The 19,559-nt window shown below is 43.1% G+C and overlaps 1 protein-coding gene across 5 annotated transcripts in view; it reads left to right on the top strand.

Annotated features, from left to right (window-relative positions):
* palm2akap2 (PALM2 and AKAP2 fusion) overlaps positions 1 to 19,559 on the top strand; it is a 352,841-nt gene that overhangs the window by 31,531 nt on the left and 301,751 nt on the right. For all 5 annotated transcript variants that reach the window (XR_013932550.1, XR_013932551.1, XM_080419797.1 and 2 more), the window contains exons 4-7: positions 8,573 to 8,687; positions 9,120 to 9,141; positions 10,711 to 10,854; positions 13,073 to 13,933. Coding sequence is in view for 3 of the 5 variants with exons in the window: in XM_080419797.1 (XP_080275923.1) it covers positions 8,573 to 8,687; positions 9,120 to 9,141; positions 10,711 to 10,854; positions 13,073 to 13,933 (1,142 nt within the window). In the remaining 2 variants the exon portion in view is untranslated. The remainder of the gene's footprint in view (positions 1 to 8,572; positions 8,688 to 9,119; positions 9,142 to 10,710; positions 10,855 to 13,072; positions 13,934 to 19,559) is intronic.

Below are 19,559 nucleotides of genomic sequence, written 5' to 3'. Positions count from 1 at the left end.
GGTTTTCATCTTTACATGGAGAACGATGTAGTTCCAATGCCTAGGTTACAGACTGTGAGAGTGGTGCCAATGTAGCATGCTTATTAGATAACCTTTATGCCCTAGTAATGATGTGGGCCATTGGGCATTAAACACTAACATCCGCATTCTGAGGATAACATTCGGCTAAAATAGCAAATCCATAAGCTCACAACGCAACACATTGTGACGCGCTATGAGCTTGTAGATCGGCTATATTTGGCAAAAAATATGTAAAGCGAAAACAGGAGGGGCGGGCAATTATAGAGCCCTTGGGAATCTGGTCAGCTAAGTATTATTGGTGTAAGTTGTTAACATACTTTTATCCAGGCGTGGATTAAGGGCACGATACTTAATTTCTGTCAAGTCACACGTTGACCTGAAGCATAAAATAGGCTTCGGTTTCTCAGTAGGACAATATCAAATAAACAGGAACGAGAAAAGAAAAGTAGGAACGGGAATAAAAAAGTGTGCAGTCATATGAGAGAGATTTATGCCCCGTCAGCTATAAAGCCTGAGGTATACTTCATCGTACGAAAATAGCCAATCTACTAGCTCACAATGCATTGCAGTTTAAATTAAGCATTACACAAGGGAACCCAGGTGTAGCCTTCATTTGTGCACACGTGTACATTTTGTAGACCAATACTTGGCCGAATGGAACAGGTTTTCAGCGAGAGTATAAATTTACCAAATGTTGTTGTACATAAAATAGCGATTTTTGCAGAGTGTTCACTTATTTTTGTGGAATGTTCGCCCATTGACATGCCCAGTATGGGGAATAGGGGTCATGTGGTTAAGCTTAAGTTGTGGGCAAACATGGCTGTGGGCCAGAACCAGAACCAAAAACCCCAGCTTTGTGAGATTAAACTCTAGAAGATTAAAACAACAAATAAAGGGAACTCCTCAGGGTAAAAGAGAATCTGAAAGCACTCAACTATTCACATTTACAGTACCAGAGAGACTGGTGATCATATCCTAGCAAGTAATTCAACTGACTGTAAAGTATGAATACTAAACACAACAGTAAAAAGCTTGTATATACTGTATAATGTGCAGTATACTTTACTGTGTGTGTGTGTGTGTGTGTGTGTGTGTGTGTGTGTGTGTGTGTGTGTGTGTGTGTGTGTGTGTGTGTGTGTGTGTGTGTGTGTGTGTGTGTGTGTGCGTGCGTGGTTCCTCAAAATGGGTGTGGCATCTATATTTACACACCATCCCAGAATAACCTGTAACCCAGGCAACCAGAGTCTTTCCACTACCGCTATCTTCCGTATTTCTGTGTGTGTGTGTGTGTGTGTGTGTGTGTGTTTTGGAGAGAGAGAGAGAGTGCATGCATGCATGTGTAGATTGATATATACATTTATGTTTTCACTTGTAACTTTATATCCTTGCTGATTACACCTCTACAAAATGGAAAGAAGTGTGTTGTATACAATCAATGCTTTATATTAAAGCCTAACATACACAATCATTATTTTCTTTATCTCGGTTTTCTGTTACTTTAACTCTTTGAAAGTGATATACAAATAAAGATTTATATTATTACATCTCATACTTTTGCACACATACAGACCCTGCTCTCTCTCTCTCTCTCTCTCTCTCTCTCTCTCTCTCTCTCTCTCTCTCTCTCTCTCTCTCTCTCTCTGTCACACACACACACACACACACACACACACACACACACACACACACACAGGCACGCATGCACGCACGCACGCACACACGCACGCACACGCACACACACACACACACACACACACACACACACACACACACACACACACACACACACACACACACACACACACACACACACACACACAACTAGTGTTGTAGAGTCTGTTCATTTATGGAATATAGGCACAAACAAACAAACCGGCAAATAGAGAAAAACATGCCTTTGCTTAAAGTACATGTATTTGTGATGTCATATATGTGATGTCACCTGGCTCAAGAAACAACAGTGTTTTGCATGGAAGAGATCCCCTTGCTAGGATAGAGTGACCCCACAGTGACCCCGAGCATGGAACTACAAAGTACGGTCACATGATCTGGAGAATAGACAGACAGACAGACAGACAGACAGACAGACAGACAAGACAGAATGAGAGAGCAGAGCAGTGGTCATCTGAGAGACATCCTATCATTACATGGACGGGCTGTGTAAACAGTCAAAAGGACCTTCCACTGACCTGCGGCCACACTGAGCTATTCTAGATAACTGCTGCTCCATAATATATTACTGTGTCTTATCCTGTACAGACGTGGCCACTGGTGGAGGTGCAATGCCTACAACAGTTGAGTGAAGCAGAAAAGACACCGAAATAAGTCATAGCAGCAGAGTACAGAGACACGTGTGTGTGTGTGTGTGTGTGTGTGTGTGTGTGTGTGTGTGTGTGTGTGTGTGTGTGTGTGTGTGTGTGTGTGTGTGTGTGTGTGTGTGTGTGTGTGTGTGTGTGTGTGTGTGTGTGTGTGTGTGTGTGTGTGTGTGTGTGTGTGTGTGTGCGCGCGTGCTGATGCGCGAGTGCATGTGTGTGTGCCATTAGGCATTGCCAAGAAGCAATACAGTATAAACACGTGTCATTATGGATACCTATAAATGTCTCCGATCCACCGCAGACTGCCTGTTCTCTCTAGGTGTAAACTAAACATTACCTTTGTTTACACCAAAACCCAGATGAGAATTCATGATAAGTAAAAGCTGCAGAGTACGACACAAACGCTGTAGACAGAGTAACAGAGACAGAGAGTGTTGTAGAGGACCACCCAATGTTGTGTTGCTCTGTCTATTATTGTGTTGTGATGGTTTCGTTGAGGTAGTTCACTCCATCCATGTCCATTTGGGCGGGGCAAAGACTTGCATTTATTTGTTTCTTATTTATTGTGCAAATCAAGGCATTTGTTCAAGTACAAGCAGTTAGCAGCGTGTCTGGCGTTGCTGTGGGTTATTTCACTGACGATATGTCGCTTCACTACGCGTGCGCCGATCAGCGTGTTCAGGTTTTTGCATGGGTGAAATACGTACTGTACTCTCCCTCTCCCTCTCTCTCTCTCTCTCCCTCCACCTCCCCCCATCCCTTTCTCTCTCTCTCCCTCTCTCTTGTAGATTTTAGATCGGATATTTTCGGTGCACCACACAGGCATACGACAAAATATAAATAGGGCTACATAGAGAGAGACAGAAGGAGAGACCGTTCATTGATCTTGGTAAAAACAGGATGGAACAGAACATTGAGTGTGATGATGGTATAACCATAATATTATAATAAGCATTTCTAGTGGTGCTCTTTCTGTGTGAACTCTGGCCGGGGAGCCGGGCATCACCTGTTTCAAGAGCCTGCACTACTACATCCTCTACACTGGACATGAACAAAAGTATTATTTTAAAAAGTACAATATTAAACACCTTGATTGTTTGGATTTGAATTGACCACAATGTGCCAGAGACAGTCTCCTTTTAAAGGTTTCTTATAACAAGGGGTCTAATGATGGCGTGGATGTAGACTAGACTGTATAGAAACAGAGAGACTAGTGTCTGTACTATGGAGAGACTAGTGTTGAAGTTATTTATTATTTCCATTTGAGTTTCATGCAATACCTCTTGTCAACCAGTAGGTGACCTAGCAGACCACAGGATCTAAAGTCTCAAAAGTAGAGCACTGGGAGACCACCTCCACCCACTGCAGATGTGCTGCTAGTTATACTGTATTAACGTACCTCTACCATACAGATTGGTGAAACATTTCTTTCTTCTTTCATAAGAAAAAAGTATGGACGCTTTAATCACCTGTTAGTGTGTTGTTCTCTTACATGAGATACGTACTTCCATGTCACCATCACTGTCTGTCTTTGTCACTGTGCGTGTATAAACGCCAACCTATTTCTAGGGTAATTACATGGACATCGAAATGTTAGGTCCGCATTGAAAATAACAGATTTACAAGCGCACAAAGCAGCTACAGTATTTTTAGGTGTGTCTGTGTCATATAGCCGCACATCTAAGCCGCACAAAATAGGGAAAACTCTAAAACTAACCTATAAATGCCTAATCCTAACCTTATCCATTGATGATCAGGAAAATGGTCCTCACAATTCACTATTTCTCAAATTGTACTTGTGGTGTGGGGACATTCGGCCCTTACAAGTATAGTAGTACAAGGACACACACGCACACGCACACGCACACGCACACGCACACGTACAGGCACACACACACACACACACACACACACACACACACACACACACACACACACACACACACACACACACTACCATGTCTGCTTTTCCCAGATGAGGCGTAACCATGGCACTGAGGCCTGCGGTTCATTGTCAGGGCGTGACGCTGACATCACAGTCTACAGATAATGACTCTGCCAGACAGGAAGTAGAGCGATGGTGAACAGGAAGTAGAGCAGAAGGAGGGACATTATGAGGTCATTACCCTCAACATACGTAGACTTAAGCACCCACTGATATCTTTATAGTTGTAGTGCTTGGAGTGGATAGTCCTTGACTGTTACACTGTGTGTGTGTGTGTGTGTGTGTGTGTGTGTGTGTGTGTGTGTGTGTGTGTGTGTGTGTGTGTGTGTGTGTGTGTGTGTGTGTGTGTGTGTGTGCGCGTGTGCGTGTGCGTGCGTGCGTGCCTATGGTCAATTTTCACAGTCACAAGATTTTGGTGATTGGTGACATCACGTTTGTGCCGCTAAGCCAGTATAAATCCCTGATTGGCTAACCCGACCTGTCGGCTTAACTGATTGGCTGAGGTTTGCATAACGTTTGTGCCACATCAAATGGAACGTCATTCCCGACATGTATAGCCCCAAAATAGTAATAATCAATCATATTTGGCTTTGATTGGAGAATGCTAGATTGAATCAGTGAATATTGCATGATGATAGCGACGCACCCTACACACCTATAAATGATGACCTCTTTTTTTCTTTGTTGTTCACCAGAGGGTGCCAGAGACTCGAATACCAACTACGATTCTATGATAAAGTTAATCAATAAGGAAAGGTTCTGGTGGGAAACATGAACAATGTGTTTAGTAGTTCAGAACTCCATGCTGCCAATGTTCTCCTCTTCCTGGCTGATTTACTGCATGACCTTAATAAAAGGTATAATAATAGGTATGTAGCCTATTAGATGTGTGGATCACTGCTGTTTGTTGCTCTCCATACCCTTATTCTGGTGAATAGCAGAGATAAGACTAACTATTCTGTACATCTTACTGTATATGTAATTGTAATTTTAAAAAGAAAGCAAAATCATTTATTATTATGTTAACCCTGAGGGTCTAAAGAATTATCTTAAGTTAATTTTACAGTCTTAGAGAGAATGTGAATGTTACTTGTGAAAGTCTGTTACTTGTGTCAATGTCACTTGTCTAGTAAGCTAAGCTACTGTACAATTGCACAAAGGAGGAGCAAATGAACTGTATTTTATGTAGTTTACATTGGAACAAAACAGACAGGTTGACAGCCTTGTACTTTGATACAGAGGTTTTTTGATCTCATTGTTTAAACAGGATTATTAATTTTCTTCGAAATGTAGCATTGTTTCTGCAATGCCAGTGTCAATGTCACTTGTTTAGTTGAGTTAATTGTCAAGGAACCAAAGTAAATACAAGGCCGCTGTGTGACAATAGCCTGCTATGACTAGATGATAAAATGCTGATAATGTCCACTTCAAAATGAACAGTAGTCTTACAATAGCTACAGAAGTGTTGCTATATTTGCTACATTCTTGCTAAGAAGACAGACACCAAGTGGGCCCAAATCCAGGAAAGGTTGAGAACCATGCTATCTAAACCATTGGTTCTCAAAGTGGGGTCCAGGGAGTGCTAGGGCTTGAAATAGATAAGGAGGGTGTGATATATAAGGAGTGCTAGGAGATGAAATATGTAAGGAGTGCTAGGGGGTGAGATGAATAAGGAGTGCTAGGGGGTGAAATAGATAAGTAGTGTGTTAAGAGGTGAGGTATATAAGGAGTGCTAGGGGGTGAGATAAATAAGGAGTGCTAGGGGGTGAGATAAATAAGGAGTGCTAGGGGGTGAAATAGATAAGGAGTGCTAGGAGGTAAGGTATATAAGGAGTGCTAGGGGGTGAGATACATAAGTGCTAGGGGGTGAGATACATAAGGAGTGCTAGGGGGTGAGGTAGAGTCTGGAGAGGTGAGCTTTCAGACCTCATCCTTGATCACCTGTGGTGATAAGATGTTGCACTCAGCTCTGATAGATGTTCCTTTGACACGATGTGGTGATCCAATAAGAACAGTGTTCAATGATCTGTCTGCAACACCGTGGGAAGGCCCTGTCTGGCACTGTTGATCTGGATGGAACCTTAATCACACACACACACGCACGCACGCATGTTCAGTGCACACAAATATACACACATACACACATACACACACATGCAAGATATCCGCATGCCTACACCTAAAGTAGCTATGCTGGCAATCACACACACACACACACACACACACACACACACACTCGTGCACGCACACAAGCGTGCACACACACACACACACACACACACACACACACACACACACACACACATTCCATGTGTCCCAGAGGAGTGTGTTAAGAGGTATTGTGAGTTCTGGCAGTCAGCGAGGAAGCTCCTCCTCCCTGACGGGCTTCCTAGTATTGTTTTCACATCCATGTGTGTGTGTGTGTGTGTGTGTGTGTGTGTGTGTGTGTGTGTGTGTGTGTGTGTGGGAGGGGGGGGGGTTCTCATGTCAGATGCATGTGATGCGTGTGAGTGTGGGTGTGCTGTTGTACAGGTGCATATCACAGTACATTTTTTGTCCTTGAAATCATACTTGCAGTAATACTGTAGCCTTAAAGACCCCTACACAGTCTCACGTTGGCAGCAGACAGTCTCAGATTGGCAGAGGCCTACTGATATGTCTGGTAGTTCCTAGAACGGCCTCTAACAAACCTATAGGCCATGCACTGCTTTGGAAACCAATCATGTGCCTGCACCAATATGAAGGACCGCCCTAAAGACTTGCAGGGCAGTTTTTACGGCATGCGCACACTCTGCAATTGGCTAGCCATGTGTGGGGTGTGGGTGTGGGTGTGATCCGGAGCTAATCTCGCAAACCGCTCGACCGATCAGCGTCAAATGTCATTTGCCAGTAGCAGTGGTGTAAAGTAACTTAGTGCATTTACGTATTTAAGTATTTTTACTTTACTTGAGTATTTCCAATTTTCAGTACTTTTACTTCTACTCCACTACATCTCAGAGGCAAATATTGTACTTTTACTCCACTACAACTTTAGTTACTAGTTACTTTGTAGATTTTGATTATCATCACTAAACGTACATTAATCACTTCAGCCCAATATACATTTCGGCCATTTGAAATTAGCCGATCTACAAGCTCACAATGCGTCGCGATTGTGAGCTTGTAGATCGGCTATATTTTCAAAAGATTTTTTTACATTTGAAAACTTGTGAAATGGGACATTCTGCACAATGAGTACTTTTACTTTCATACTTTAAGTATATTTTGATACCAATACTTTTGTACTTTTACTCAAGTAAATTTTGAATTCCGGACGTTTACTTGTAACAGAGTATTTCTACATTGCAGTATTGATACTTTTACTTGAGTAAAACATTTTGAGTACTTTTTCCACCACTGGCCAGTAGGCCACAGAAGCAATCCATGTTTTTCCATATATTTAATTTACACTTTATAATTGAAGTCAATCGTGCTGAAACCTTGCCCAAATTTTGAATTAGACACCATACAGTAGATATGTCATACATGTCACAGACTGGCCACATCCACATGGGAGCCACTCCGTTCCCATGTGGATCCTGAGATCCACATGATTCTATTTGTTCCACCCAGTGTTAGTTCAACTCAACTACAGCCGCCCCAAACAGTAGATTATGCTGTAGACATTCTCATCTGTGGTAGAATATGTCAGTTGCTCAAATTCATCACTGGTTCTCAAGTCCGATTGGAAACTATATTTTTACTTTTCAGACTTAATTGTTCTACAGTATTTCCTCTGTGGTTCTGTGGTTCTCCTATCTAACCCCATGTCTAATTTAATGTAATCTCTAATTAAATCTAATCTTTAATCTGGTCTAATATATCATCTCTAATCTCATACCTTATCCCATGTCTAATTTCATTTCATGTCTCATCTGTAATGTCATCTCATATCTAATCTCATCTCAAATTGTGTCTCTAATTTGACATGTATTTCATTCTCATCTCATCACATCTCTAATATAATATCATCTGTAATTTCATCTCATATATCATATCTCATCTCTAATATATCCCTAATTCCAGCTCGTATCTCATTTCTAATGTCATCCCATATCTCATTTAATCTCTGATTTCATTGCATCTCTAATGTAGTCTAATCCAGGGGTTCTCAACCTTTTCTGGATCAGGGCCCACTTGAAAATATCAGAAAGTGTTTGCGGCCCACCCATCTGACCACTTAACACAGAAGTCATCTGAACTCTAATCTCACCTATTCTCATTTCATCTCATTTGATCCTCATCTTTCCAGGCTAGAGTCAGAGATTGGTACACTGGAGAATGAAGAATCCCAGATCTCTGCTAAAGAACAGGTTCTACGAGAACGTCTGCGAGAGACAGAACGCTCTATAGAAGACCTGCAGAAGGTACGAACCATCTAGTGTCACCATCCATAGGTTTGGTTTCCACGTGCACAGCTGTCACAAAAGCAATCAAATTGGCTTTTATTTTGTGTTTCTTTGTTCTGGCAACAGGCCCAACATAATCAAATACTTTAAGAACTATTCTCTATTCTGCTGTGACTGTACATAATAGAACAAGTACAACAATTCAATGTTTTCTTTATCTTTACCTTAACATTTCATATTCAGTGTAATGTATCAGCCCTGCTGAGACAAGTGTAAAAACATACAACATAATAAAAATCATTCAGATTTTCTTTAACTTCCAAGGATAATGTTTTTGTATACATTAAATTTTATTGTCATAATATATGAATGCAATGCGAAATTTAATTAACACGGTGAAAAACCAGTAGGAACAGCTTGGTGAAACTCTTTCTCTCCTGTCTCTTACAGAGTCTGATGATTACAGGTGGAGGTAAGACCTAGTTATTGTTAACTACTTAAACCCTGACTGTCCGGACTAAAGTTGGGACGGTCAGGACATCTGGGGGTGCAGGAGTTCACAACGCGACGCGGACACTGACAAAGACTAACTAAAATGTTTTATCAATTGTAGTTTTTGTTATCTCCTTAGTTTTAGATATAACCCTGCCCTTCCACACCAAATCTCTTCACCGAAAATAGGCGATCTAATCGCTCACAACGCATCGTGAGCCTGTAGGCCGGCTATTTTCTCTGAAAGTTTGCCCCACAATAGGAACGCTAGGGTTCATTTGGTTAACTGGGTGTTGTGTACAAGCGGTTGTAGTGTGACTGTTGTGTTTGTGTTGTTGTTGTTTGTGTTTATGTTTGAGACTTTTACCTGGTTAAATAAAGGATAGCAGGCGCTCGGGTGGAGCAGTGGTAAAGTAGCTGCCCACCGCCACGGAGTCTGGGGGTTCGAATCCACCTCGGTGCGTCCGGCTTTGTCCGGCGTCTATCTATACGAACACAATTGGCCCGTGTTCGGGGGAGGGAAAGCCAGGCGGGGGAGGGTGATAATTGTTACTGCATGGGGTGGCACCTGTCAGCAGGGAGTGTTGAGGCGGGAGGAGAAGGACGAAGGCTCTACATCCTCCTGGTTGGGTGGCTGGCAGGTGAGTCGGTGCAATACAAAAGCAGTGAAAACACACAGAGATGTGTGTGGGGAGGAAATCATTGGCATAATAAAGCTTCAATTGGGGAGATAAAAGGGGTAAAAAGCAAAACAAATTTAAAATAAAGGATATGATATTGTGGTCTTCTGTGCTGGGGTCCCAATCTGTGTGTGTTTGTGTGGATAATAGACTCGCTGAGGCAGGGAGGATGCAGGCCAGGGTTTGCGTCCAAAAACTGCAAATTGCACACACACACACTATGAGCTTACCCCCAGCTCTGTGGGACTATACACACACACACACACACACACACACACACACACACAAGGTCATGACTCTGCAGCCTGTACTGATCCCCTCTATTCACCAGAAAGACAGCTCCAAACGCTTTGTTCTTGCTAAATCACACACACACACACACACACACACACACACACACACACACACACACACACACACACACACACACACACACACACACACACACACACACACACACACACAGCGGTTAATACACACACACACACACACACACACACACACTTCTGCTGCATAAGCACCGGTAGAAGGGGGGTTTAGGGACAAGTGAGGGGACAGAAAAAGAGAATGAGTGGGGGGGTGGGGGGTCACGCAGAGGTGTGGCCACTGGGTCTATGGGTGTGCTCTGTGTGTGCTCTGTGTGTGCTCTGTGTGTGTGTGTGTGTGTGTGTGTGTGTGTGTGTGTGTGTGTGTGTGTGTGTGTGTGTGTGTGTGTGTGTGTGTGCACCGCTGCGTGTGCTACTTGCCCGTGTATATACATGCACGTGTTTTTGTTAGGCTATGAGCCGTGTGTGTGTGTGTTGTGTTGTGTGTGTGTGTGTGTGTTTGTGTGGACTGACGGTCATTTCCCCTCCTGTGTTGCTGGTCAGTGGATGCTAGCGGCTGCATGTCCCACACACACCCAGACCACCCTGTCCTAACCAGTCAGCCCCAGGTCAGTGGACCACCCTCTGGGGAACACGCCACGCTGCGACCCGGACCACCCTCTGGGGAAAACGCCACATCACGACCTGGTAAGAAGGGTGTGGGGGGGGGGGGGGTGTTGGGGTGTGTGGGAGGTTGGGGGGGGGGGGGGGGGGGGGGGCAGGAGGGAGGAGGATTTTTGGGTTACAGCCAAGATAGATTATATAGACGGGGATTACACACATACAGTACACACACACACACACACACACACACACACACACACACACACACACACACACACACACATACTGTTGACATGCACACATGTGCGAGCGCACATGTACTGTAGGCAGGGAGTCTCAAACAACGCACACATGCGCACAAACACACACACACACACATACATACTGTACACAAGCTCTGAATGTCAGTCTGTACATTAGATCATACAGTACATGCACTTTGTAGTTGTTACAGTACCTGTACTAGAGGTGTAACGATATAGTAACTGCATCGAAAAATCGTTTAGAATTTTCAACGATCTACTATATCGATATGCAAACAGCAAAATATCGTATCGTTTGACTTTGTATCGTATTGCAATGCAAATAATCGTATCGAATCGTATTGCAATGCAAATAATCAATTTTATCAATACTAAGTACTTTTAAGAAGAAAAAAGAGAAAGAGGGGTTTATATCCAGTATCCAGGTATATATTTTTCACACAGAATTTTTGGGTAAATAAATAGTTACTTTATCGATTTTAAATCATTGAATCGAATCGTATCGTTCTAAATGAACCTGTCCTGTATGGTTCATGTATCGTATCGACTAAATCACTGAATCGAAACGTATCGTATCGTTCTAAATTAACCTGTGTCGTTCATGTATCGTATCGACAACCAAGTATCGTGATACGTATCGAATCGTTGTTAAAACGTATCGTTACACCCCTAATCTGTACATATAGATTGGTGCTGTAGTATCTGTTAATATTAGTAGTGGTGGTAGTAGCAGCAAATAGCTTTACATTAGTGGTAATAGCAGTAGTGGAAGTAGTATAATGTAGATATTGTAGTAGTAATAGTAGTAGTGGTAATAGTATTATTAATAGTAGTAGTAGTGGTAGACTGATATCTGTTAGTATTGGCACTTGTATTAGATGATATTCATAGAAGTATTGTTTGGACAGTAAACAGGAAAGACATTACTGAACACCCTGTACTTAGCTATTGTTTAGCTTACATACTGTAAATCATTCAATGTCTTTATCAAATTATAATAATTATTATTATTATTATTGCATACCTTTAAATTGTTAGCTTAAAAAAAACCCACTGTAGTTTAAAAGCACCGATTACATTACTATTAAATTTAAACTTAAAGCAAACCAAACTCGAAATCATGGGTAATCATACCACCTCAATTTGGACACTGCTCTTTCATTACATTACACAGTTTTTACATATACAGTAACTGTTTCGTTTTCTTTTTGTACTTTTGTTGTATTGACAGTTCAGTGTTTCCCCTAGGATGAAGTTGTAGCAGCGGTGGCGAATCTTTTATCTTTTATTTTTTAAATTGCACTCAAAATAAGAAGTCAGGTGTCTTTGAGGTGTCGCAGAGTCACAGTGGCCAAGTGCACCGTCTCCACTTAACACAGCAGCCGAAAGGCTGTACTGTATGAATCATGCATATGGTGATTCTGTCTTTATAATATAAAGCTATAGTAAAATAAATATGTTATTAATATAAATATTATTTTAAAGGAGGTACTATAGCCAGATTAGTTTCCTTGACTTGAGACATTTGCTTTAGAAATATGATTGATATGATTTGCGTGTGTGTGTGTGTGTGTGTGTGTGTGTGTGTGTGTGTGTGTGTGTGTGTGTGTGTGTGTGTGTGTGTGTGTGTGTGTGTGTGTGTGTGTGTGTGTGTGTGCGTACACGTGCGTGTTTCTGTTAAGAACAGGATCAGTAAAAATATCTCTTCTTTCCTTATTAACAAAATCATGCACATGCAAAACAAACCGTTTGCACACTCTCAGAATTAACACTGAAGATTTTACAGTGTAGATTCAGGGTCCCGAGATGAAAAATGGAGGTATCAAATGGAGGTCTGATACGGGCCTAAAAGATTTAAAGGTTGAGAAATCACTGTTTTGCGCATGTGATGTGCGCTTTGTCCCCTATCCTGACACAACCACCTCCTTCCCTCTGCTTCTCCCTCCCAAACCCTGTACCTCCTCCTGACACACCTCCTTTCACTCCTCATCCTCCCCCACTCCCCCCACCTCCCTCCCTCCCTCCCTCCCCCATAACAGCGATGTTTGCCATGGAGATCAACGTGCAACAGGACCCGCGGACGGGAGAGCAGCGCATCCTGTCGGCCAATCGTGTGAACCCGCTGGACGCGGCCACGCGCGGCGTCAAGGTCTACGACGACGGCAAGAAAGTGGTCTACGAGGTCACCGCCTCTGGGAACGTGGCCACCACCGCCGCCACGGAGAACGGCTGGAGCTCCGCCCAGGTGGACCAGCTGATGCGGGGGGCGGCCAACCCCGTCGGACGAGGCGGGGACGGGGGGAGGAGCCAGGTCACGGTGACCTCCCCGCCGTTCGCCGGCGTGAAGGCGTACGTGTCGCCGTTGGACCTCGACGACCTCTCCCCGCCCTCCTGCGCCCCGCCGTCTGTGCCCCACAGCCCCCCCACCCAGGTGACCCTTCAGAGAGACCCCCAGCTGGGCATGATGCCCCCGTCCTCCGCCCCCGTCACCACCCAGCCCCACGTGGCGGGCCCCGAGCTCGCCGAGCTCACCGGCCCGCCCGAGGCCAGCGCCGAGCACCCGGTCACCATGGTGTTCCTGGGCTACCAGGACGTCGACGACCTGAGCGAGAGCCGGCGGCTGCTGGGGTTCGACGGCGCCGTGAAGGCCGAGGTGGTCCTGATCGACGACGACGACGAGAAGTCGCTGAGGGAGAAGACGGTCACCGACCAGTCCCTCGTCGACGGCACGGCGGCCGACCTGGTGTCCGGGCGGCCGGCCACGTCGGACGCCGTCAGCACGGAACTGTCGTCCGACGCCCGCGAGCCCGACAGCGGCTCCGCGGTCCCCGCCATCCCTCCCGACAACGACAACGCCAACACCCCAGCCCTCCTCCCGCCTGGCCTCACCCCCGCGACAGGTATAATAGACAAGAGGAAACGCTGTCAGTGCTGCGTCCTCATGTGACTCAGTCTTATTACCCACAAACCACCTCTTCCTCTCCTATCCTACTCTTTCTGGATGGTTACTAACAGAAGCCCCCCGCCTTCCCTCCTCCTCCTCCTCATCCTCACGCTCTTCCTCCTGGACTTGATTGGCTGGCGCACACACACGCACACCACACACGCACACGGACACCACACACGCACGCGCGCACACACACACACACACACACACACACACACACACACACACACACACACACACACACACACACACACACACACACAGAGTAATATCAGCATCACTCTTGTCTCTTCTCTCTTTCTTCTCTGGGTCAAAATGGAGGCATGACTTCTCTCTCCTCATGGTTCCTCATGAGTGAGTGCCACACAGTAAAATGCACACTCTCAGAGTCAAATTAACACTGAGGATTTTATTGTGTAACCAGAGTATAAGCAGCTGTATAAACATACAAACCACCAATCACTATGTAACCTACAGTAGGAGTTATTGGTATACAGTATGACTGTAAGGACAATCAGCATTAAATCACTTTCTTACGCAAAGTCCTCACTGTTCATTTAACGCTGCGAGTGTGTTGAGTTAGATTAACACTATACAGATTGTATTGTGCAGCCCAGGGTAGAGAAAATGAGACAATTTTATATGATCCATATGCCTCTGACTGCTACACATTTAGATATCTTAGCACACACGCATGCACGCACGCATGCGCGCAAACACACACACACACACACACACACACACACACACACACACACACACACACACACACACACACACACACACACACACACACACACACACACACACACACACACACACACACACACACACACACACACACACACACACACACACACACACCACCCAGTCACATGGACTCTGTTGCCAGGGTGGAGAGGCCTTGTTTTCTTTATGTGCCTATTAATTCTTCCACATCAATAGTCAAAAGAATAGAGATGATTAGGATTGTTATTATTAGACGTACAAATTTCAGTTTGAAATGGTGTTCTGGATGTTTTTAAGTTTTCTTTCTTTTCTCTGTTTATTTTAATTATTTTTCTTTCTTTTTTTCCTTTTTTTGAAATTGAAAGAAAAGGCTTTTGAATGAATGACACATCTGTTGCCATAGGAGACAGACTTTTTCACACTATTTAGCAGTAATAGAACTTCTCTTTGTTCATATCTCTCTCTCTCGCTCTCTCTCTCTCTCTCTCTCTCACTCTCTCTCTCTCTGGTGTATATTCTGTCTATCGGCTCCAGCTGTTCCACTGCTGAGGTCACTTCCTTCTATTATAGTTACACTTCCTAACTCAGCCGCCAACGAGATCTTTACAGAACCACCTCGAACAACCAATAAGAATCTGCCCAACTGTTTTAGAGGCCACAGAACACAGGAAGCTAACGGCAGCTTTAGTACATCCACATTGGAAACTGTGAAAACAAAGCCTGGATTATTGATACCGACACATTAGGGTTATATGTCTGGTCTAGGACCAGCAGAGATCTGTTAATCCATATTGGAAGGAAGTTTCAGTGGAAGGAATCGACTTAATCCGCATTTGTGAAACTGGCCAATAGTCTTTTGAATAAACTTCACATCATTAAACTCTTAAGCGCCGTGCACACCAAGCACGATAACTATGTAGTTTTAAAAAAGCATTCTAACTGAAGTGGATGGCAGAGTTCACACCACAACTATCACGACAAACATAGTCGGAAACAATATAGTTTGGACCACTTTCAGAGTGATTTTTATGAATGAAACCTTGACAGTCCATCAAAATCCATCAGAAGGACATCTAGGATGCAAGCGATCTCACTCACCCTCTGAAAGCTTTGTTATTAACGGAGATAAGGAGAGGATTATGAATAGTGAACACTAGCTGGTAGGCTACATGCCATTACCTCAGGTAGGCTACCACTATCTCGCCTCCTTATAATTAATAATCAGAGTCAGATTATCCATAGATCCTATTGCCTGCGTCTTTCAGGACTCGGACACAGCTGGACTGCACAGCACGTTCTTGGTGCCACTGTTTACAGAACGTTATCGTTCATCAGTGTGGACGGACGCTCACATAATTAGCGTTATTATAGTCATAGTTATTGTGCTTGGTGTGAACGGCCCTTTATCCAATCAAAGAGACAGAAACACTGCCAGCTGTGGCTATGGTTACAGTCCACGCACCTGGTTTACATGCTAGTGACATGGTGCTACAAGTCATGAGGTCTGGATACCAGCATCAAATCATGTTTAATATTCTGACACGGTATTCATGTTGCATGACGATGGATGCAAGACGATGTAGACACGAAGGCGTTGTTTCTAGTCGATGACTTGCCTCATCAATGTCACATTGACTGCAGTTGAGAAGATGGTAGAACCACAAAGGCAGCAAAAATCCTTTAAAACACAAAGAAAAAGCAAAGAAAAACAATGTTTTGGCTACAAATACAATTCCAAGAACAAGGAATTGTGGTAAAAACCATGCAACCAACCCCATATGTAGCATAGATCATTCCTAATATGGGTTTCTGCACAGCGACACAATCGCACCTCTTGGATTGGTCAGTTTAAGAGTTGTAGACTGGCCTCTAGCTGTACACGCTTTTATGTGATTGGCCGGTTTTGTCAGTCAGACTTCTTTATTGGCCACTAGGGGGCCAGGGGTCTGGGGTTCCTGTATAGATAATGAATGTAAATACACTATATTCTATTTAGTAATGATTTTATTTTCCACATCTATATTATAGCAAAGTAGAAATGATATTATAATGGACATTATTAGACATTTTTATGATGTCATTCTGATGCCATATATGATAACTGTATGACTGGGACTATTTTTCATTCTCTAACGTCACCGCTTTGCTGTGTGAAATCTCACCATTAACCCTTTCCTCCCCTCCGTTACCCCCCCACCACCATCTTTGAACACTGATGTCTGTAAGCTGAGGAGCCATAAAAATATCATAATGAAGAATGAAAAAAAATAACAATAATTAAAGAGGGAGACTATCATAAAGAAGATTTATAAACAGAGGATATCATAATGAAGATTTATTTGAAAAAAAAAAACGTTGTAAAGAGGGGGAGAGCAGAGACAAACGTGGACCTTTATTGTGTTCAAACGCAGCACAATCTTCAAATTGAATGCAGCTGTGAAACAAGTTATGGGTTTGACCTATGTCCCCCTCAATGACCGACCAGATTAATCGTTTGCATGATTAGGGTTTAGATGATTGATCATGTGCATTGTGGGAAGTGTAGTGTTCATTTATGGCAAAGCACAACTTCTGAAAATCTTAAACTACACACTGAAGTGCAATGCAACAGTGGTTCTCAGAGTGGGGTCCGTCCAGGGACCCTCGAGGGCATTCCAAATGGACCCTTACAGGTCTGTAACTCTGAGAGTGTACGGATGGAGCCAAATGAACCCTTACGGGTCCATTTGGTTCCATCTGTACACTCCCAGAGTTGTGGGGGTCCTTGAAATAAAAAAATAAAAAAAGGTTTGAGAACCACTGCAATACAATACAGACAGTCATAATGACAGCCTCAACCCCAGGCTCAGACAGCAGCAGATGGGGTGTCATGTACTGTACCTGTTTCCCTGTTAAGGCTATTTGTGTGTAAGTGTGTTTTATTTTGTTAGTTTAACACAAGGAGCTGTATAGGCGAACCAACAGACTTGTTGACCAGTGTTAACAGCCCCACTGCCATGCCTGCGGCGACCCTTTCCGAGACTGTAGGTGTCTCTCTCCTTTCTGCCTGCCTTCCCTCCCAGCTCTATGGACTGTTTAAAAAGAAAAGAAAAAACGGAGCCATTTTCTATTGTTCAACAACTCGCTGTGTTCTCTCTACCTTTTTATGATTATGAATGATAACTCACACACTCTGTACTTCAAACTCACCTGTCACACGTGTGCTCTCTCTCTCTCTCTCTCTCTCTCTCTCTCTCTCTCTCTCTTACCCTCTTTATCTCTCTCTCTCCTCTTGAGTCTCTCTCTCTCTCTCTCTCTCTCTCTCTCTCTCTCTCTTTTTTCTGGTCAATAAAGCTGAGTTTCGACAGTGCCCCCTGCTGGCCGTCTCTTGCTTGTGATTCTTTCTCTCTATCCTCCCTAACATTCCACTTCTTCTTGATTGGCTGCTTGGTAGTGAATCACACACAGCTCGTCTCATTGCATCCTGACCCTCTGCCACTAACAAGACACTACGAGAACCTTCAGACCTTCTCTACAGGGAGTTCCAGGAGGTTTAATCCACTGACATTCTGTGAGAACTGTAACTGGATCAGGGATGTTTTCTTATCATCATCATTAACATCATTTGCATTATCCGTTGTTTAAACGGAGGATCACTGGTGGTCAAGAACAAACTCTGTAATTTAACCACTCATTTTATACTTCATCATATAATGCTGTTGCACATTGAAAATAGCAGATCTGCAAGCTCCCAACGCGTCGCACAGAGACATTTTTTTCATCTATGACATGCCCAACATAGGTTGAAAGTGGTCAATAAAACTGTCTCGTAAGTGTTTCAGTTGGTGAAGAAAGGTTGTCAACTAAAAGTCTAAAATGGTTTTAAGGATTCCTTAAACGTCTTGAGAAGAAGGAGCAGTATGAACCTGTAACACTCAGGATTTGCAGTGTACTGTCGTGTCAGTCAAACCTGGCAGGATGATGAAACACATTTCTACACAAAATGAGCCGCTACAACAGTAGGCAACAGTCAGAGTAGACTACTGTATCATTATTATTATAGTCATTATTATTATTATTATTATTATTATTATTATTATTATTATCATAGTTATTATAGTTATTATTATTATTATATTTGATTTTTTTTATTGGAAATAACCCCTTGAGATGAACCATCTTGTTTTCAACAGAACAGATTACAAAATACGTTTGGACAAAATATTTAACTGACAATTCAAACATTAACCAAACAGTAACATAACAACAACAACAAAGATTATTATGTTGGTCATACTCAGTTTAACTTGAGACATACAGTAGGCTACTGCATTATTATTATTATTATTACAGTTATTATTACTATAGGCCATAAGACACATTGAAAACATTGTATGTCCAAAACTGTTACTTTCCAGGAAATGGAAAAAGGAACTTGTGTTTCAATGGATCAAGTGTAGAGGAGTCTCACATGCTTGTTAATACTTTTCATTGGTTAAATATTTATAAAACCCACAGACAGACGTAACCACCGTCAACCTGGCCTCCCTGTTTTTATAGGCAGAAATAAAATAAAAACATCTTTGTGAGGCGTTGTGAGCTTGTAGATCGGCAATTTTTTTAACTTTTGCACGACACATGTTGAAGTCTGTAAGCAGTGTAGAAAACTAACCATACCTGTCTAGTATTTTTAAGACAATAGACGGTAGACACACGTACATGAATGGTTTGAAACGTAATGTATTATGAACTGATCAAATAGTGATTAATGATACAGGAAGTAGAGATCAAATGGTACAGGAAGTAGTGATCAAAGATCCTTAATACACCAAGATTAGCCAATCCCACGCCAGAAGAACCTTAATTGTTAT

The sequence above is a fragment of the Gymnoscopelus braueri genome, assembly GCF_963280865.1.
Source record: "Gymnoscopelus braueri genome assembly, chromosome: 22".
Lineage (NCBI taxonomy): Eukaryota > Metazoa > Chordata > Actinopteri > Myctophiformes > Myctophidae > Gymnoscopelus > Gymnoscopelus braueri.
This window is presented reverse-complemented; position numbering and strand designations above follow the sequence as displayed.